The sequence below is a fragment of the Alnus glutinosa genome, chromosome 3 (genome assembly GCF_958979055.1).
Source record: "Alnus glutinosa chromosome 3, dhAlnGlut1.1, whole genome shotgun sequence".
NCBI lineage: Eukaryota > Viridiplantae > Streptophyta > Magnoliopsida > Fagales > Betulaceae > Alnus > Alnus glutinosa.
This window is the reverse complement of record NC_084888.1, coordinates 4129020-4149284: the sequence shown is the minus strand read 5'-3', so window position 1 is coordinate 4149284 and position 20265 is coordinate 4129020. Positions and strand designations below refer to the sequence as shown.

Below are 20265 nucleotides of genomic sequence, written 5' to 3'. Positions count from 1 at the left end.
CAGTTTTTCTTTTCTGCTATGCAGTTTCGGTTTTCTGTGGGAGGGGGTTGAAGTGTATTTGGATACTGTCAGTTGCCTGCAGTAGTGATTTAAAAGGTTTTTTTTTTGTTTAAGTAGTGTTCCTAGCTAGGGGATCGTCCTGTGCAGGATTGGTATCCAGTTTTAACTGGAGTGTAAGAATGTTGAGTTTGGGCTTTATAAAGAGTTTTATTCATTAAAAAAAAAAAAAGGTGAAATTACACAGCTTCTCAAATCACTAGATAATTTGTGATTTTCTCTCTCAAACTTTGAAGCAAATTTCTTCCAAACTACTAAAAAAATTGCAATGTATCAATTTTGTTCCACAAAAAGACAAATACTCATTAAAATTCTAAAAACGACATACCCTTATAAATTCAAAAAAGAAAAGAAAAGAAACCCACGGTGTCAGTGGGTCTTGTGAAGACCCGTGGTGGTTGTGGGTGGGTCACGACTTTATTTTTTCTAAATTTTTCATTAGAGCATTTTTGTCATTTTTTTTTTTTAATTCAAAATGACTATATTTCAATCTTATGGTAGCTTGAGGAGGACTTTAATTGATAGTTTGAAAAAACATTTCAAATTGTCTGATAATTTGATATTTCAATTTCAAATGAAATGGATATCAATTTCATGATGGTCAAGATTTAAAGTTGATATATCTAACTTTGTACATGATTCTAATTTTTTTTCAAATTTTTTAAAAGACATTAAGATTGGAGACATATTACATGCACATCTCTTGTACATCACTTTTTTAAATCAACCATTGAATTTATAGAACACACAATGATCCACATATGGGTCTTACAGGTCCAATAATTGATATAAAACAGTGGTATATAAAAGATGGACAAGAGACAAGGATGGAACTAAAGGGGGGTTGGCAAGGGCCATCCCCCCCCAAATTTCAAAAAAAAAAAAAAAGGGTAAAAAAAATTATAATGTTAAAAAAAAATAAAAAAATTAGCCTAATGGCTCCTACCAAAAAAATTTTTTGGCCCTCGGCCCTTATCCATAAAAGCTTCTGGTTTTGTCCCTGACAAAAGATGTGTAAAAATCATTTCTCTTAAGATTGACTTTGTATATATCGTTAATTGTACCACCTTTAAATCATAACCGTAAAATGAAATGAATATTCTACAAATGACCAAAAAAATTAATGATGAAGCTGTTTATAGAAACTAACCCCCTCATCGAAGTTTCTATTAAGGTGATGAGGTTATGGGACAACTTAGGGTTCGTTTGCGTTTGCGATTTTAAAATGTGATTTGAATAAATGTTTTTTAAAAATTCAATTAAGCGTATGGTAAAATCGTAGTTTGACATTTAAAATTGAAGGTTTGATTTTAAAATTCTCCATTTTAACAAAAGCACCAATTACCTGCAATTTGAAAAATCATAATTTTTACGTTTTCAAATCATAATTTTTTTAAAAAACAATTCTCAAATGATTTATTTGTACAATTTATTTATATAGATTGTATTTAACAGTTTGCATTGGGTTTAATTTGGCCTGGTAATTGCTTGTAAGCACAGTTTTGTGACCGACTTCATAGTGCAAGTAGAGGTTCATATCTCAACGTAGAGCACATTTTTGTTGGTTAGGCTTATTTGTAGCAGCTGTTGGTATAATCTGTGATTTGGGTAACTGTAATGGGGCTTCTGTATTATGTTGAGTCCATGTAATCTGTACTTTCGTTACCCTTTGAGTGTTATTAGATTAACAAACGGACAAAAATTTCCTACGTGTCCTTAACAAACCCCACTAACGAGTTTCCAATTGCGCCACGTCATCCGACAATAAAGAAACCCTTCAAACATGGCGATTTGGGGATCTGGAAAGCAATGAAAGCCATAGGGAAAATTTTCAGTACGATCGTACCGTACCAAGTATTAAGCTGCATGTCATGGCCACCGATTTCAAGTCCATCCCAATAATCGGTAAGCGCCCAATCAATCCCAAAAAGTTTTGAAATTGATTGGATTCACTCACTTAGTTTGATTGATTTGACGATCATCGTTTATCCGAGGCAAATTTGGTCTCCGGTGGGTTCTAAGCTTCTTTTTGTCCATACCCATATCAGCAAGCCATGGCCACCAACTACACATTTTGTTTGTGAATTGTGATGCAGATGTAAGTCCTCTTCTGGCCAGGTGTGATGATCCAAAAATGGCGGAGGACCCAGGCGTGTCTGAAGTTGTTAGACAATTAGACCAGGCTTGCAAAGAGGCGGGATTCTTCTACGTGGTAGATATATGATATATCTCTCTCTCTATAAGCATGCTCTTTTCTTTGTTGCACAGTTTCTTCCCTTTTCTTTTCTTTTCTTTTCTTCATAGACTTGTGGCTGAATGTTTCTGATTTCAAGATGCTTGTGGTTTTGTGTAGAAGGGCCATGGTATTCCCGATTCCCTCATTAAAGAGGTGAAAAAAGTGAGCCACAGTTTTTTTCAACTTCCACATGAAGAAAAAGTTAAAATCAAGATGACTGCCGCAACTGGGTTCAGGTTTTTGCTAGTGGAATGACATCCCACATATGTATTTTTGTGATTAATCATCAATTTGTTATTTATGAGTTGGATATGGAGCTTTATATTAAGGAAATGGAAGTAAATTTTGAATGCAGAGGATACCAGAGAATCGGAGAAAATATAACCAAAGGCGTGCCCGACATGCACGAAGCTATTGATGTAAGTAACAATAGATGCTTTACAATATATATATATATATATATATATATATATATATAGGAGTATTTGTGCACACATTGAATTATAATCATGTGATATATCCATGGTCTAAGCTGTTTGGAAAATGATATTAATGATGTTGTACATGGTTTTGTATGTTATACTATGCATGTCAACAATGAGAACATATTCATCCAAAAAGAATAAAAACAATAAGAACATGTTGAGTCTTGTGACGGGGGTGCATGATTCTCGTGTAACACTTTGGCAAAAAGACAAGTAATGTGAAATTAATATATTTTCAAAATATTAAAGCTTAAAAAAATCAAAACAAGTCCAAAACACTAAAAATCGACTTAAATTATTTTCAAAATCGTTTAAAATATGCCCTAATAGAGATTCAAAGAATACCCAAAAAGGTCATTACCTTATATGCGGATAGCGGATAATAACTGCATTTAACAAACGCATGGATGCGACTAGTAAAAACTAGGGGTGTGCATGGGGCAGGGCGGGGCGGGGCAGTTTTTCGCCTTTTTTGGCCCCGCCCCGCACCTATGCGGGTTGGAAATTTCCAAGCCGCAAACCGCACTTAATAAAGACAACCTGTGCGGGGCGGGGCGGGGCGGGTATTTTGAGTGGCATTTACGTAATTTTGATTTTATTTTGTAAAAAATAAAAATTCAATAAAATACTGATTTTTTTAATAAAAAAATTAAATTCATATTATTTTTTCACAGAATCTTATGAATGCAAAGTCAGATTTTTAGGGAAACCACTCTGTTTCATTAAAGAAAAAAATTATAATTTCAAAACTCCTTAAATTTAGTCTTTCAACATGTTAACACATATCTTTCAATCGTTCCTATTTCTATATAAGAACATTTTCCATGGAATTAGCCTTGTAAACTAAATTAAAAGCCCTATTAATTATAAGATAAAATTCTAAGAAACATGATTTCTTTTTCTTTTTCTTTTTCTTTTTTCTCTTCTGTGCGGGGCGGGGCAAGGACCCGCATTTTTTAAAGCTAAACCCGCAACCCGCCCCGCCCCGCATAAATTTCTCAAATTAAGAACCTACCCGCAAAAAAACCGAAAACCCGGTCCTCTGCGGGGCGGGGCGGGGATTGCGGGTTTTGCACACCCCTAGTAAAAACATGTCAAGGACGCAGATGCGGTTGGAGATATTGCAAATAACAGCATCCGCATGTACATCCCTACCCCTAATCATAATTCAAGATTGCGCCGTGTTAATTTCTTTGCTTGCCGGTTAATTGGAACTATGTCATATCAATTTAACAGCTTGACTTGAATTCAATGTTGCTCTCTTTAGGTGTGTGCATAAGTGTGATATATTATTTAGTCTATATGAATTTCCAAGTTTTCTTACGATGGTCGCTATTGGCATTGCTGCTGCTGCTTCTGCTCTAGTTCTTATTCTTACTACTAATAATATGATTTTGTTTCACCTATAACAGTGCTATAGAGAAGTGAAAGAAGGTATGTATGGAGAGCTTGGCAAAACTATGCAAGGATGTAACCAATGGTAAGTGGAAATCAAGGTTTCTCACGTAACTCCTTCACTCCAATTTTTTCTACAACAAAACATGCTCCAATATAACAACTGTACTTCTTGTACTAATTAGCAAAGGATTATTACCATATCAGTGAGATTGATGGGCTGATTGATCATGATAAACAAATGGTGCTTGCCTATTGCCAGTATGTATTCCTGTTTTGCATAAGTAAAGCTAGCCCTGTGTACATGGGGCTACCATGGTGGTTGGGCATGTAAAACACCCAATTGCCAATAAATAGCCACTAAACACGTTAAAATATGTTTTATTTGTCACTTGATCTTGAGAATAGCTAATTAATGTCGACAGTTTGAACTCTGAATATATATGACATCTGTTTCATTGTTTTTAAATCTCAGTAGCGTACCTTCCATTCAATTATGGGTCCTCAATGAGAAAGTATCCTATTGAATCATCTGGTTGGTGATTCTGAAGTTTTCACGTTAGTAGTATAGACAGTTGGATGCTGGTTCTCTTTTTGAAAATACAGTTTCTTAACTCAATGATGGTTTTCGTTACACATGAAAGAATTTCTTGTTGACAGTTATTTCTTCTTATGGTCCATTATGCAGGCCAAGTAATCCTCCGAACTTTAAAGAACTAATGGAGGAGTATATTAGCCTCTGCAAAGGCATGATATTCAAAAGGACTGCTCTTCTTTTACATCCTTTCACCTTATCTATTTCTTTTTATGTTTTCTACTTACAACTTTCAGTTTTTGGTATTGTCAGACCTTTCAAGGAAAATTTTGCGGGGAGTTGCTTTAGCATTGGGGGGGTCACCAGATGAATTTGAAGGTGAAAGAGCTGGGGATGCATTTTGGGTGATGCGAATTATAGGTTACCCAGGCGTGCCAACAACGAATGGTCCAGACCCCAGAAATGACATTGGATGGTAATGCAATAGTGCTCTGTTGATGCTTCCACTTTGCCATTTATTACTGGATTTTATGAAAATGATGTCCTTTTCTTTTGTCCATGTCTTCCGTTTGAATAAATCCAGTGGAGCTCACACTGACTATGGTAAGTTTCTTGTCCTTTAGATGATCAAAGGCCCTGAAATCTTGTTTATCAATTTCATTTGTTTTAATATGTTCAATAGGTTTGTTGACATTGGTTAATCAGGATGATGATATAACTGCACTACAGGTACAATCCTTTAGCATTTTTATCTGGAGTCTTCTTTTGATTTTTGAAGATACAATAGTGGTTGCGTATTATGTGGTCCTTATATACATTGAAATTTGCATTCTTTAGTTATTCCAACCCACGCCCCCCAAAAAAATATAAAGAAAAAAGACTTGCTTTGCCTGATATTAAAAAGCCTCATAATATTAATAATAAAAAAAACCCTCTAATATCTTTTATCTTCTGCTTTCAATAAAGTTTGTTGATGTATAGCTGCTATCACAATATACATCATGTAACCTTAATTTCCTTATCAACTAATATATGCTGTCTAATTTAATCTTAAAGCCGCTTAAAAAGTTAAAAATATATATTACAGGTCAAAAGAGCAGTTCTCTAATTTGCATTACAATAGTAGTACCTTCTAAATTATTATGGAAGCTTTGGCATTTGTATAATTAGAGAGGCAGGCTTTTGTAGGAAGTTTTTCCATCTTTTTTTATTATTATTTTTTATTTTTCTGGTTCATTCTGCTTTTTTCCAATTCTGTTGGACATTAATTGGATACGTTGTTGAAGGTAAGAAACCTGTCTGGCGAATGGATATCAGCTCCTCCAATTCCTGGAACATTTGTCTGCAACATTGGTGACATGCTGAAGGTATGACTTTGCAAAATAATCATCCCAAAACTCTGGACCTCTTCCGAAGTTAATTCAAAGTCTAATGAAATCTGGAAGAATGCGCAGATTTACTCAAATGGTTTGTATGACTCAACCTTGCACCGGGTTACCAACAACTCTCCAAGATATCGGGTCTGTGTAGCCTACTTCTATGAGGTTGGTCTGTTTCTCCATTTGCTTCTTCTTTCTTGAATGGATTTGTTCCCATACCTGATAACATGGCTTTGTTGCATGAACAGACAAACTTTGAGACCGCAGTGGAGCCTTTGGAAATTTGTATACAGAGGACAGCAGGAGCTAAGAAGTTCGAAAGAGCTGTTTATGGAGAGCATTTAGTGAGCAAGGTCCTGACAAATTTCGATTAGGGGCTGAAACTTTGACCTGTTAATCTCGTTATTGTTTTTTATAATCCAATAGGAATATGTCAAGTTCTATTGACAAGATCCGCTTAGATTATTGGAATTTCTCTTGTTCTTTATTTTCCTAGTCTGGTAGAAATTCGTAAAATAAACAACATATGAGATTCCCAACACCTCTGAAATGATAATTATAAGGATGGGTTAATGCAAATTCTTGTAGACTATCATAAATGAAGAACAAAAATATGAGATCATAGAGAAGTTGCTTATTTTCGGACTCTGATGCTTCCAAAAGGAGGAAATCAAGGCCTTTATGTAAAGGCCATTGAGATTTCTGGCTAAACTGCGGTTTGTTGTGCCAACGTGTAATGATTCTAAGTTGTTATCTAAGAAAACATATAAATAGTTAAGTTTGTGAAAAAGTTTTCGATAAAAATGTTTGTCTATGGTTGACAAGACGTACCTCCTTAACACCCTGCTCTCACACTTTCGGCAACGCTTCCAGCATCCACGCTGAACCTAACTTGGCATTTGGTTTGAAGAGTATAACATTCTTTCTAGCATTCACATTTTCAGGAATATGATGATGTCTGATTCCTGAAAATCTGACTTCAAATCACGTTTGGCGAAAATATATGAGATTCTCATCTTTGGTTTACTTCTCTCCTCAAGTGCACAAGGCTTTGATACAAAAGTAATTAAAAACTAAACAAAAAATGGCATGAAAAGAATTATATACTCTCTCTTTTTTTTTTTTTTCCCCCATTTGCCAATATATTAACCAAATAAAACCTATTCATTTTCCTTTTTCTCAGAATAAAATAGTTAATTCACTTTTATATACATATTTTGCACGGTCACAATGAAACCCAAAAAGTTGATTAAAATAAAATATATAATCATTTGAGAGAGTTTTTGCAAGGTTTGGATATTGAGAAAGCGAAGATGTTTAGATGTTTACTGCGCCTTATTAATAAAAAAGCAAAATAATGCCAGCATTTTTGTCCTTTTAAAAAAAGTTTCCCAAGCCCAAAGGAATAGGGGATTCTCACCTCTAGAAGGGAATTCAAATTCCCAACAAAAGGCAATGGGAAGGGCATCCAGACACGGGCATCTAGATTTTCTTTACTCAAGTACAATCAAACGGAATAATCTTTTAGGATTCTCAGGCGTCACATAATTAAATTAGAAACTTCTTGAAAAATAACAGCTGAACCTAATTGTTTATATATATATATAAAAAGAAATCGACTGGCCTAATTGTATTAGAAACTTCTTAAAATATCATAGCTACAAAAAAATAAACCAAGAAACCTAACAATAACATCTTATAAATTTAAACTAATATCAAGGACCAATCAAATATAATTTCACTTTGGAAAAATCAATCCAAAATCGATACATCTGCAGATGTTTTTCATTTTCCCTAACAGAGGGAGTTGATACAACATGGATGACCTGAGATACTGACACAATAAATCATATACCAAAAAAAGGAAAAGACCTAGTATAAAAAGAAGCATCTTCATCCTTCGCTATTATACCCTCCTACTTCCTCAGCATATTAGATTGCCAATAACTACTATTGCAATAACAATTAAGATGCCGAAAAATGTAAACATTTGATGTGAAAAAATTATGACAAAAATCATAACTGTGAACCTGATTGCCAGCTATAATTTAGCAATGAATCAAAAATTTGGACCTTCAACCCAGTCAACCCGTTTCAAACATTTCTGGATGCTAGTCCATCTGCTGGAACTCTCTCTTCATGAGTATCCTTCAGATAAAGTGGAATTCTTGTGCCCTGCTCCCTAAGTCGATCAACTATGTTATAAAGAAATTCAAATGTCAGTTTGGATTGGGAGTTTAGATCCTCCCTCACATCTGGATGCAGCCTGAACCAGTCTCCCAACATCTTGTGCACATGAGAACGAATCATTCTCCATGGCACAGGGTGTCTTTCACAAAACTTCAAATACTCCACCAGTAGGTCTGTCTGGTCCAGTTTTCCCTCTTTATCATTTCCTTCACTGCCCACTACCGATTCAGCAGCTCGATATCCAGCAAAAAGAGCTGGATTCTCAAGTAGAGACTCAGCAGAAAGCACCCCATCAGCACCAGTCTTCTCCAAACAATCCTGAACATCATCCATGTGTCGAATGTTCCCATTTGCAAGGACTGGGATACCAACCGCATTTTTCACAGCCCTGATAGCTTCCCAGTCTGCCCGAAATTTCTTTCCGTCTTTCTCATCTCTGGTTCGGCCATGCACAGCTAAAAGAGAGCAACCGGCATCCTCTAGCATCCTAGCATAGTTAATTGTATCCTGCAAATCTGGGAATACTCGGATTTTGCACGACACAGGAACATGAAGGTTGAGAGCCAACTTTTGAACGAGAGATTTTACGAGAGGAAGATTATCCATAAGAAAAGCTCCATAATAGCCCCTCCTAGCAATACGCTGAGGACAACTGCACAAAAGCCATAACAGTTGCTACATTAACCAGACAATCTACAAAAAGTTAAGAGTAGAATTTATGTTACTTTCGGTTAGGATAAAGAGGGTCATATTAGTTGCCATTCAGAGCAAATAAAGTGATCTTTGTTCCTTAGATGCAAGTTTAAGTATTTAATGAAATATCAACAAACATTTAAGACTCATGTGTCATGCTTTAAAACATCCTAGAGGTTTCAGTCACTCCTAAGTCTTCTAAAAGTGTTCAAGAAGGCGTTTTTAGGGGACACAGAGGGCTTTGAAAACTATTTAGGTGTTACAGGTATCAAAATCTTCTTGGTCATTAGTCACTGTCTAAATAGATAAGCCTTTACAGAAATGAAATAAGTGATAAACACGACAAGAAGCAAATGTTGGTTACTGAAGGTGTGGACAAGCTTAGGCAATCAGTTCTTGATCTCATGGAATACAGAGGTAAACACCCTCCCTCTTTTTTCTTCTCCTTCTTCACTATTGTTGTTCAAAATAAATCTGTACAGTGCCTACCTTTCACCAAGATTTTCAGTACAATGCTGAAGATGAGCTTAATCAAAATGCTTTATCCGTGACCAACTACCAGTGTAGATAGTTTTTCTTAACTATATTCTCACCTAAAGCTCAATAGCACGGATTAGTATTCACTACATTTACTAGGTAATTCCATGGTATTCTTAAAATATTAATCATTAGTTTCAAATAAATGCTTTAGATTTTACCACGGTAGTATTTTTCAATCCCATGAGATACTATTAGATTAAGGAAAAACTAAAAATCCTCTAGAAGTAATAAAAACTGTTGACAAAATATGAACGAATGATTAGGAGTTCAAGAACTCTACAATGAAGTTGCCCTACATAAAATCTTAAGGATCCTAATCCAATAGTAATAGTCTATATGTTTATGAAGCCAATAATGCATCACCAATCTTATAAATTACTAGGTGCTCCACAAATTTAAATTGATTAAAAGAAAAAAAAAACACTAGTGAATTTAATCACTTTGCCATATTCTAATACTCTCTTCACGAGCCCAGACTTCCTCTAAATAAGTGGGACAAAGATAAAGGGGAATCGAGATTCGAACTTAAAATCATCTTAAATTATTACGCTTAAAGTGATTCTACTCACTTAACCATTATTCTAAACACAATCTAGCACTAATGAAGGACAAAAAAATCATTACCCCAAATTGATGTCAACATAATCACAAAAAGGTTCAGCTCTCCGTGCAGCCTCCAACAAAATTTCTGGATCATTCGCACAAAATTGGACAAACAATGGGCGATCCTCCTGCAAATTACTCACATTAGTTAAAAAAATCTAACCCTAAAATCGCATTTGTACTGGGGTAAAATGCTTTGAATTTACCTGGCAAGTGGTGAATTCCTGGCTACGGTACTTCTCGTTCTCGGTAAAAATGCGAGAGTGCAACATGGGCGTGTACGCGGCCTCGGCGCCGTACTTACGGCAAAGCATTCGAAACGGCAGCTCCGAGTTATCCACCATCGGAGCGACTATCAGCTTGGGCCGTCCCAGTTTGGCCCAGTGAGCCCATGCCCGCTCGACCCGGGACTCTCCGGTCAAGCATCGGCTCGGCGAACCCAAGCCAAAAGGCGACGTATCAGACGCAGACCGCTCTCTTTCCTCTTGTAATTGCGGGTCGGAGCATAGGCCGTCGTCTAAGTCGTCTTGGGGAGGGTCGGAATGGTGGGTTCGGGTAAGAGAGGAGGCCATGAGAGAATTGAGTGTTGGGAAGGAGGAACTGTGCGAAGAGAGGAGGGGTATAGAGGGAATTTTGGGTCTCATGAGCGGACGGTGGGCACTGTACGGCAGCCCATCGCCGCCATTGGTTAGGAGTGTGAACGAGCTTTCGAGGTTTGCTACTACGTGGTTGTGCTGGTGCTTCACGCTATGTTTTCAAAGTTAGGGCTGCTTAAAGTTTGGGCCTCACCCGCTGACCCATATCCATACATCTAGGCCTTTTTCATTTAAGGATTTCGGCCCGAATTGATGTTTGATGTTATTCAAAAGAATTTTCAAATACGAGTCAATTTATTCTCAAGCATCTTGAATGCTATAAATGATTTTTGAATTATTTCCAGGATTTTCTGAATTATTCTCCATTAATATTGGGTGATAATATTTTTTTTGCAAATTTTTATTTGTCCTTCTCCCATACAATTTTTTTAAAAAGTAAATAATTAAATCTGTATGACCCACACATTCAGCCTTGTGGGTCTTACTCCTATAAATCTAATTGCTAGTTTTTAAAGAATTGTGTGGAAGAAGGATAGGGAGAATGACGTTTAATTTTTTTTTTATTTTTTTCCGTCTTTCTACGACTTGATTTAAAATTGCACTTCCAAACGCAGTCTTAATGTGTTGCTTTTGAACTAAAATTTTTAAAAAGTTGTATGGATTAAATATTTGACATTTTATAGTATAAATATTTGTCACTTTTTCCAATCTAATATTTATCATTTTTATTATTATAAATATTTGTGTAGCCAAATCTCGACCATATAATTTAAAATTAATGATTAGGATCTAAAGAATTATTTATGACAGACCCAACAAATTTCAAAGGATATGAACATGTTGCTTTTATAATTTCTAATTTAGTCAAAGTATGACGATGTTTCCTTAAATAATTGGAATCATGTGTTGTGATTATTCTATTATCTTAAGTTTGAAGTTTCAATTGGCTCTCGCTAAGTCGCTATGCTATTTTTTTCTTTGTTGGAAGATAGCAATGATTTTCATTGACTTGTGCCACTTCTTGTATTATTCAAGAAAAATTATTGTGGAGAGAGAGAGAGAGAGAGAGAGAGATTACCTTATCGATAGCAAGTCTATTTTCCCATAAATTGCTTTAAATGGGAAATCAATCATTTATCCTTGCGGATTCACATTAATTCTCTCACACCTACTGATTTATATATTTGAAATGCTTTTCCTGGCACTCCTCAAAAATATACGTTTGAGTAATGATTGATAAACTTAATTTTCTTAATTTCAATTTAAATTGTGGCCAAATATTAATTAAATAATTAAATTCATTTATTTTTATATGTCTAAACTTTTTTGGATAAGTGATAATTTAACATGGTTTTCAGTTAAATATTTTACATGTTGAATTTCACTTGTTGAGAAAAGTTTGAGCCAACACATGAAAGAAAGAGTTAAAATACTAATTAAATTATTAAATTTACTAATTCTTATCAACTTTAACTTTTAAAATAAGTGGTGATTTAACACTTAAAAAATTAGGAACTATGGTTTATTGAAATAACAAATTGTTGGAATGGATCCACTCCTCTAGCATATTTTGCCCAAAAAATATTTAATGCTGAAATCTCTCTTGGTTATTGATAATGTTGAAATCTGCACGGCTAATTTCACGCAGAGAAAAATTTTAAGTCACTAAAAATATTGGCTTCTTGTTAAGGTGAGTCAGCCGGAGATATTTCTGATGCCTAAGTTAATAGACAATTATGTCATAGTCCTTCTCAAAGAGAATGCATTATTGCATAAGTGTTGAACTGAATGAATAGGTGAAAATTTTACCTCTTTTGATACTTTCTCTTTTTATTTTTATTATTTTTATTATTTTTATTTTTATCTTTTTTTGCTTTTTTTTTTTAATGAACTAAATCATTTTATACCAAACACAAATCAAAATAATCCCTCCAGTAAAATGGCTGACAGTGGCTTTGGACTTTGAGTGGACATTGTCGGTGGTGAGTATTTTTTGGGTGATAAACGTTGTCGTTTGGTTTAAAATTTATTTTTCGTTAAATCTGAACCGTTGATTTTTTTACAGCAAATGTAACGTTGTTTTGTCTACAGCAGCCAAGCCATATCGCAATCATAATAATTAATAAAAAGAAAATGTGAACAAAACCTGTCATGACTCCTGAGTCATCGTTTTCGTGGTACTGAAAAATAGTGCCGTTTTCACAAGCTTTTCTCGTTTTCTTTCTTTTAAATAAAAAAAAAAAACACGTCTTTCCTATTTTTTCCAATTTCCAGCATGTTATGAGGCCAATAATGCATGAAATTGATTGATCAAAAGCTGTCTAGTTTCTTCATGTTTGTCTACCGCCCGTGGATAAGTCGTTTGTATTATTTCAATTACAAGCTTCTCAAACCTGTGCACCCAAGTACATATTCATGATTCGACGATTGCGGGCAGGTTAAGAAAATAGAAATATGGTCCGGTAGATAAAAAGTACTTTTCCCTACATAGGTTTTTTCAGATTTTTCGCATAGAAGCAAGCCTCCATTGTGCTTCTGTGCATGCAAGAAATAAAGGGTAAGATGATATCCATTGTCAAGGGAAGGGAGTGGGAGTTGAATTTTTTATTTATTTATCTTTTTTTATGGTAGTAAAAATTGATAGATATGATATAAAGTCAAAACAATTTGTATGAGAAAGTGAAAAAAATTTCTATTGTAGTAAAATTTTTTTATTTAAATAGTAATAAAAAATTATTAATGTGCTATAAATTTAGAATGTTTTGAAGTTTATTGTTTTTGAAAAAAAAATAAATAAAGAGAAAATTTTTCTTCACTTGCCAAACAAGCCCATAAGTGTTTATAATTGACAACGTCATAAGCGACTCTTTGGCCGGCCATTTTTGGTCAAATAGGAGGGGCCAAATGGGTGGCACATGGCGCGATTAGCTCCTAATTTTTATTATTATTATTTTTTAAATAATATTAACGCAACATATATATATATATACACTCATAAGTATTGTTTGCGATATTATTTAAAGAATATAAAAAAGAAAAAGAAAAAGTAATTAACCCTAAACTTTAAAAAAAAAAAAAAAAAATGTTCTAACTTTTTTTTAGTGTTTTTCTGGTGTTCATCTGTAATGACATAAGTGTAATAAAAAAAATTAAAAAATTATATCTATATCATCCAAAAGGACATAAATATAATTTTTTTTATTACATTTATATCATTTCAGATAAACACCAAAAAAACCACTAGAAAGAACTTTAAAATTATTCAAAAAAAAAAAAAAAAGAAAAAAAGAAAAAAGCCAGCACTAGTTGAATAGAAAATATGAACCCAAAAAGGGGGTTAAGGGTTGAAAAGCGTGTGGTGGCTTGACAACATTGCGTGGGCGCAAGATGTTGTCGGTTCATTACATGTGAAGCACCCACTAATACCAAATGGTCCAAATTGCTTTGCGTTGGTATACATTCTATCATATGATGAGGCCGCAGCCACATGTGTGAATGACGAATTTGTATAAATTAAATCATGGAGCACTGGAGGGGGACCACGAGTGCATAACAAGGTTGACGTTAAGGCAAAGGAAAAGCAAAGAACAAAGAAGTGAACGTTGCGGAGGGGCCCTCCCAGTGCAGAAACTTATCAATTCAGCACCCACCCATTTTGACTTTGTCATTTGATTAGTGGGCTTGAACACCCTTTGGACCAACCATTTCTCCAAATCCAGCCAACCTTTTCCTACGACCCAAACAAGCCAACAAAATTGCATTAAAAACTCTCTCTTTCTTTCGTTTTCCCCACCCATCACCCACCTTCTTCACTAAATTGGCCGTCCCAACCGGCAACTGCCAACCCCCCCGTTTGCTTTGGTCAACCGCCCCTAACACGACATGTTGGTCCACTTCTTTCGAATTCTTTGACCCGGTCCCTTTCGTTTCTTTAATATTTTCTCCGTTACCACTATTCAAGCATAGAGAAACTTCGGGTGATGGGAAAATAAAGTAAGAGAGTCTAAGAGGTAGGCATCCAAGACCAAACCCAAAGGTAAAGCAATCAATACAATAAGAAAGAGAATAGAAAAGAATAGAATAGAACCCACCTTTTTTTTTTTTCTTCTTTTCATACTGAAATCCATTACCAAATCCACCATCTTCTCCTTTTTTTTTCTCTTCTAAAATGATTCCATAGCGTTTAAAAGAGAGAGAGAGAGAGAGAGAGAGAGAGAGAGAGGAATCCAATATATTACAGGCAGCGAACTAACCCACTAATCTCCTTCGAGATAGAGTTGGTTCTGACTCAGCCAGCTAGTGCTGCTACAACTACTACTGTTCTCTGCAGCATTGTGATTGATCTTTCTGATGATGATGATGATGGATGCTGGTTATCTTAAGAGTTAAGAGGACTCTAGGATGAGATTGGATGCCTCGGCAAGAGAAAGAGAGTGGTTGTGGTCGCCCTCGTAGGTCACAACTAGCATAGATGGATCATCCAGAGCTCTCTCCACGTGTTTACGTGCTGGGCACCCTCTCACGCTGCTACACTTGTAGTAACCCCTGTTACACAAAGACACGTATTACAGAACTGTAGCTGAAATCTGGAAATCCCACTCTTAAAGATTCTCTAACTCAGTTGCAAGACGCAGATCTAGTATACCAAAGTTAAAAAAAAAAAAAAAAAAGTACCATAAACTCTTAATTCCAGAAAAAAAAAAAAGAAAAAAGAAAAGGTCAATGATTAATTAAGCATACTGATGAACGACTGTAGAGTCAAATAAAAAACTGAATGAAACCTTTGGGCATACCTTGGATGAGGAGAGCCCTTAATCGGCTTCTGTCCGTACTTCCTCCAAGAATAATCGTCGGGTGGAATATCAGCCATCTTCAAGCTAATAGCCGGAATCCTCACCACCCTCTTCAACCTCATTTTTCTGCTAAACCCAAATAAATAAAAACCATCAAATTCATAAACCAAACTGAAAATAATAAAAACAAAAACCCATAAACAAATGAGAGAGAGAGAGAGAGAGAGACCGACCTCTTCTTGGAGCAGTGGCAGCGACCAGAGGAGCCAGCGCACTTGCCGGAACCCAAGTTGTCGGAGCTACACTTCCTCTTCAAAGAGGAGGAAGACAAAGGCGGCTTTCCGACTGAGGAAACCTGAGAAAGATTCGTGATTTGGAAAGCCGAAGACGACGAAGGCTGCTTGCTGTCGGTGTCTCCAGTCAAGGACGACATGAACGAGGTCGCCGCAGAGGAATAGGAGAAATTAATCGTCGTCGACGACTCCTTCCTCTCAATGACACCATTCTTGGGCACAAACGACTCGCCGTATTGGAATTGATTGGTGTTGTGGTGGTGAGAAAGAGGTGGGATCTGCTGGATCGGGGTGGCGTAGTAGACTCTGGTGGGCTCAGAAGCTGCGGGCTTCTCTTTCTCTTGGGTTTGGGAAGCCAAAGGACCTCTTCTGAAGCGAGCATGGCCGGTCCTGGTCCGACCCAGAAGAGAAATAACCTTCTTGAACTTTGAAACGGCGACGTCCGCCACGGCCTCCATTTCCATGGACGGTTTCGAACAACTCGAGGAGGACGACTGGTATTGCTGTTGTTGCTGGTGCTGCTGACTCTGAGAAAGCAATCTAATCAGCTTCTCCACGCTCTCGAGCCCAGACGCTGCTTCCTGCACAGCGTTCTCTTCCATTTGCGCTCTGAAATTGTTGTTGTTCCTGTACTCCATCACGAACTCTACGGCCATGTCTCAAAGACCATCACAGACCGCAGAACAAAGAGAAACAAGAAATTAAAAGAGAGAGAAAGAAGCGTTGTTAATTAATTGATAAAAAGGAGTCTCTGGTCAAAGAGCTTCCCATTATATTTTAGCCCCTACTGGCCCACGGCGTGACCGGCCTGTCACGCTATCGTCCCCCGTCAAACCGTAGGTGCGAATAAGACCCCCAACTACGTGACAAGCTTTATTGATTACCGTGCACAAAATGATACGCTTTTTCTTTTCTTTTTTTTCTTTTCTTTTCTTTTTTGGTTTTCTAAACGTTGTGCGTCACGACATTGACCTGCTCTGAATGTTGTGGGGCCCTGTTGAGGTTAATCTGGTCTTTCCGCCTTACGAACGTTAAAGAGATGGGAATGCACCGGGTCAAACCAACGCTGTTAAGTGTTTAACCATTCGATTTGTGTGACTGATGTTCAAAAAGAACGGTGAGTTATTCAGTTATTGACAGCACGGTAGAGTTGACTTTTGTTCTGTGTATGCAACTGGTTTGTACTTTGATTAGAGTAGTTCTTAAGGTTGTCTATTGCTTTTGTGGTATTTTTCAATCCCCGTTATTTTTTTATTTTTTGGCTTCGACAAAGTTTTTTACTCTTTTTTTTTTTTTTTTTAAATTGGGTTTCGTTCGACCGTATATAATTATTTGTAAGTGTACTTTAAATATATATTAGTTTAAAAAAAAAATCAATTTATTGAAAAACTGTCTCGTTTTTTTCTTCTTTCTCTATCACAGACCCACTAGCGTTATAGATTTGATACTAATTTACTAAAGTATCCTCCACCTTGTTCATCGCTCTTAATTTAATGTCCTTGAAATCATTTGAATTTGTGACACTTTATCGGATCTGTCTTTCAACAGAACTATGGCATAATCTCAATTAGTTGAACTGATTTTGTTAGATATTTTTCTCTTAATAGTGACTCTATTGCCTATACACGTTGTAAACACACTAAATGAAAACTATTCGTTATGGCTAATTTAGAATGTTTTAACCTATGGCTAGCAACAAGTCATATATATATATATATATATATATGATGATCTTTTTTTACCTAAATTTAATTTGATTTAAGGAAAATTTGTTTTACAATTGGATTTTCCTCTTGAGATAGCCCCTTCCTCTTACTTGTTGTAGCCTTGAACGAATAATATTAAATTTAATTTTTTTTAATAAAGGTCTAAAACATCTCAAATTTTGATTTCTGCCCCTTGGATGCCTTAGTTGGTGGCCTCCTGTATAAAATGGCATGAAAATGGCTCATTCATGATGCATGTAGAGAGTGGGACTGTACGGTGCAGTTTTTTAATAGATCGAAGAACCAAAAAAAGGGTGTAAGGGAAGGTTAGCATATAAGCTTGTCATCATTTGTCCAAGATCATGGGCTTGCTTTGCGTGCACAAGAATCACTCTCTGTTAATGCAGAAAGCTCGAATCTTCAGTAAATAAACAAAAGAAACCACATGGTACTAGTCAAACAAACGAGCCTTTTGTTTTCTTGTTTTTTTTTTTTCTTTAATCAAATGGCATATATTCTGCTCAGGGGAAAAAAAAATGGCATTATATTCTACGCAAAGAAAATAAACAAACGAGGGAATTGAAATATTTGGTGCTATAATTTTTTTATAAAACACATGATCATGTGTGTGTGAGTTTTCTAATTAATTGTCTTATACAGTATATATGCACGGGTGGAACTAAAATTTTAGGCTCGGAGGAAACTTAAAAAAAAAAAAAAAATTAAGGGGAAAAAATTTTGATTTTAGTAATTAAATTCTAATTGTTTAGTAATTAATGTAGTAAGTATCTCGTAAATTGTAGTTAATGTTTGTTAACAATTTTGTTTTTTGTTTTTTGTTCTCAGGTCAAAGATTAATATCTAACAACCCAACACGCAAAACAATCTTCAAAACGTTAAAACCGTTTTCGCATTTATGAAACAAAACACAAAAACCGCCCTCTAAAACAAATTAACAAATATACCCATTACCCCCGACAGCACTCAACAAACAAATGGCAATGTATAAGAACAATGAACTGGTTCATCTTCCCCCTCATGGTTAGCACTATTTAATGTTTACGGGGAATTTCACTCGGGTGTTAAAAGATAATTTTTTTCAACAATTTATATTTAATTCCATTACCATTTTTTTTTTTTTTTTTTCCGACAACGAAGTCAAATAGTGTTCACCAGACGGCCGGGAAGATGAGGAAAAGTTGGCGACCACAGTCAAAACAGCAGGAGCAGGTGCACTAATTGCGGTAGCTCCAGGGAATTGAAGTAATTTCAACCCCGTTAAAGGAGCTAGCCCAAACCAAGAGAAAAAGAGAGGTTGTAAAATTCCAAAATAGGAGTCACGGGATTGCATGGAAATTTATTAAGATTTATTAATTAAACATCATTGGCCCTAACAAAGTAACCAAAACCAGGCGGGAATTGGAAGAGATCGAAGGAGCACATGCATGTGATATATCCAACGATCTCCCCAACTTGCCGCTTACTTTTATTCCGATTCTTTGAATGGGGAGCAAAATTAAACACACAGATTGATCGGAGACGTACGGTAAGCGTAATGAAGCGTGTTTTATTCGGACGAAAAGGTTGAAAACTATACGCAGAGTGATTGGGATTGACCTCGTGAACATGAGTACGTCGGCATCAAAGTCAAATGACGGAAAGCTTAAAATAAACCAGTCTGGATGGGAGAGGCCAGCAGGAGACGTGCTGGAGTTGGATTTCAATTGATCACAACGAGTTTTTTTTTTTTTTTTCTTTCCTTTTTTAAAATAATTAATTTAAAAGAAACATTAATGACTTTTCAAGTGCAGTCTCATCTGATTATTTATTATTTTCTTATATAGTTTCTTTTAATTTATTTTCCAAGCATGCATATATTTATTCTTTGATGGGGAAAGAGAAATGAATAAAGCCATATGCATTTATCTACCATACTTTTATAATTTGGGTAAGCATTAAAAAATGTGTAACGTGTGTTCATACTTTTTTTTTGAAAAATAGGGAAAGGGGGAATGAGATGAAGTCACACACATCGGAACTGAATTAAGAGGAAGAAGTAGACGCAAACAACGTGCGTTCATACTTATTAACAAGTAGCGAGTGAAACATATTTAGATTTTTCATATGTAGATACTACATAAATAATAACCTAGTAACTCTCGCACCGAAAATTATCATATACAATTTTTTTTAATTTTTTTTTGACATCGTAAACTCATCTCAAATAAATATAACAGAGCTTCATATCTAGATAAACTTTAACTTATATAAATTTATATCAATACTATTATTACAAATCTTAATGCACGTATCTAATAATTATCTATCAAAAGTGCCACAAGCGACACATCCAAAATATTATAAACTAACTATCAAAAGTCAGCAATTCTAAAAAAATTGAGACTTCCCGTCAGCCTCAAGCACAAAAGTTAAGATACCAGACACGCGTATCAATTTTTATTCTCTTCTTCACCTGTACCATTTGTAAAATAACAATAATTTCACAAGCGGATATGTGAGTGCACGACTAAGCAAGTTTACACAAACTAACCATTCATAATTTGAGCCCCTTTTTTAAAATGCATCTAACTAGTTTTATAACAACTATTAGTTTATAGAGTTTATAAAATATAATTTGCCACGAAAATGTCATAGTTGTTAAAATAATCACTCGCATTGAAACGTTTGTATATATATTTATATATACATAAATTTCCTTAATTTTCCTTTGAACCTTCTTTACTACATATATGACGCCAATACC

The 20265-nt window shown here is 35.4% G+C and overlaps 3 protein-coding genes across 5 annotated transcripts; 1 reads left to right on the top strand and 2 right to left on the bottom strand.

Annotated features, from left to right (window-relative positions):
* The first annotated feature begins 1843 nt into the window (after positions 1-1843).
* Positions 1844-6679, top strand: LOC133864928 (probable 2-oxoglutarate-dependent dioxygenase At3g50210). Of its 2 annotated transcripts, none has more exons than XM_062301373.1 (12): positions 1844-1962; positions 2154-2269; positions 2411-2529; positions 2649-2712; positions 4191-4258; positions 4862-4920; positions 5021-5183; positions 5292-5311; positions 5391-5437; positions 5995-6075; positions 6163-6252; positions 6336-6679. In XM_062301373.1, the coding sequence occupies exons 1-12, from the start codon at positions 1929-1931 to the stop codon at positions 6459-6461; spliced, it is 987 nt and encodes a 328-aa protein (XP_062157357.1). In that variant the 5' UTR covers positions 1844-1928; the 3' UTR covers positions 6462-6679. The 2 variants fall into 2 exon arrangements, with proteins under 2 accessions (XP_062157357.1, XP_062157358.1); XM_062301374.1 differs by lacking the exon at positions 1844-1962 and adding an exon at positions 1972-2067.
* Positions 6680-7783: 1104 nt separating this feature from the next.
* Positions 7784-10856, bottom strand: LOC133864988 (uncharacterized). Its single transcript, XM_062301448.1, has 3 exons — positions 10320-10856; positions 10135-10241; positions 7784-8929 (listed from the first exon to the last, which is right to left on the bottom strand). The coding sequence occupies exons 1-3, from the start codon at positions 10755-10757 to the stop codon at positions 8182-8184; spliced, it is 1293 nt and encodes a 430-aa protein (XP_062157432.1). The 5' UTR covers positions 10758-10856; the 3' UTR covers positions 7784-8181.
* A 3929-nt stretch (positions 10857-14785) lies between these two features.
* On the bottom strand, positions 14786-16534 carry LOC133863533 (probable WRKY transcription factor 7). 2 transcript variants are annotated; one of them, XM_062299509.1, is made up of 3 exons: positions 15736-16534; positions 15503-15631; positions 14786-15254 (listed from the first exon to the last, which is right to left on the bottom strand). In XM_062299509.1, exons 1-3 carry the CDS (start codon positions 16449-16451, stop codon positions 15095-15097), a joined length of 1005 nt encoding a protein of 334 aa, XP_062155493.1. In that variant the 5' UTR covers positions 16452-16534; the 3' UTR covers positions 14786-15094. The 2 variants fall into 2 exon arrangements, with proteins under 2 accessions (XP_062155493.1, XP_062155494.1); XM_062299510.1 differs by having other exon boundaries at positions 15503-15628; positions 15736-16532.
* Between the last annotated feature and the right edge of the window lie 3731 nt (positions 16535-20265).

Bases quoted from the DNA above. Each gene is read 5' to 3' on its own strand.
- LOC133864928 (XM_062301373.1), top strand. From the start codon at position 1,929: ATGGCCACCGATTTCAAGTCCATCCCAATAATCG. The intron at 1,963-2,153 runs GTAAGCGCCCAA...ATTGTGATGCAG, and splicing joins CAAGTCCATCCCAATAATCG to ATGTAAGTCCTCTTCTGGCC. The intron at 6,076-6,162 runs GTATGACTTTGC...AAGAATGCGCAG, and splicing joins ACATTGGTGACATGCTGAAG to ATTTACTCAAATGGTTTGTA.
- LOC133864988 (XM_062301448.1), bottom strand. From the start codon at position 10,757: ATGAGACCCAAAATTCCCTCTATACCCCTCCTCTCTTCGCACAGTTCC. The intron at 10,242-10,319 runs GTAAATTCAAAG...AGTAATTTGCAG, and splicing joins AGGAATTCACCACTTGCCAG to GAGGATCGCCCATTGTTTGT. The intron at 8,930-10,134 runs GTAATGATTTTT...GCTTTTGTGCAG, and splicing joins TATGTTGACATCAATTTGGG to TTGTCCTCAGCGTATTGCTA.
- LOC133863533 (XM_062299509.1), bottom strand. From the start codon at position 16,451: ATGGCCGTAGAGTTCGTGATGGAGTACAGGAACAACAACAATTTCAGA. The intron at 15,632-15,735 runs GTCGGTCTCTCT...ATTTGGGTTTAG, and splicing joins TGCCACTGCTCCAAGAAGAG to CAGAAAAATGAGGTTGAAGA. The intron at 15,255-15,502 runs GTATGCCCAAAG...TTTGTGTAACAG, and splicing joins AAGGGCTCTCCTCATCCAAG to GGGTTACTACAAGTGTAGCA.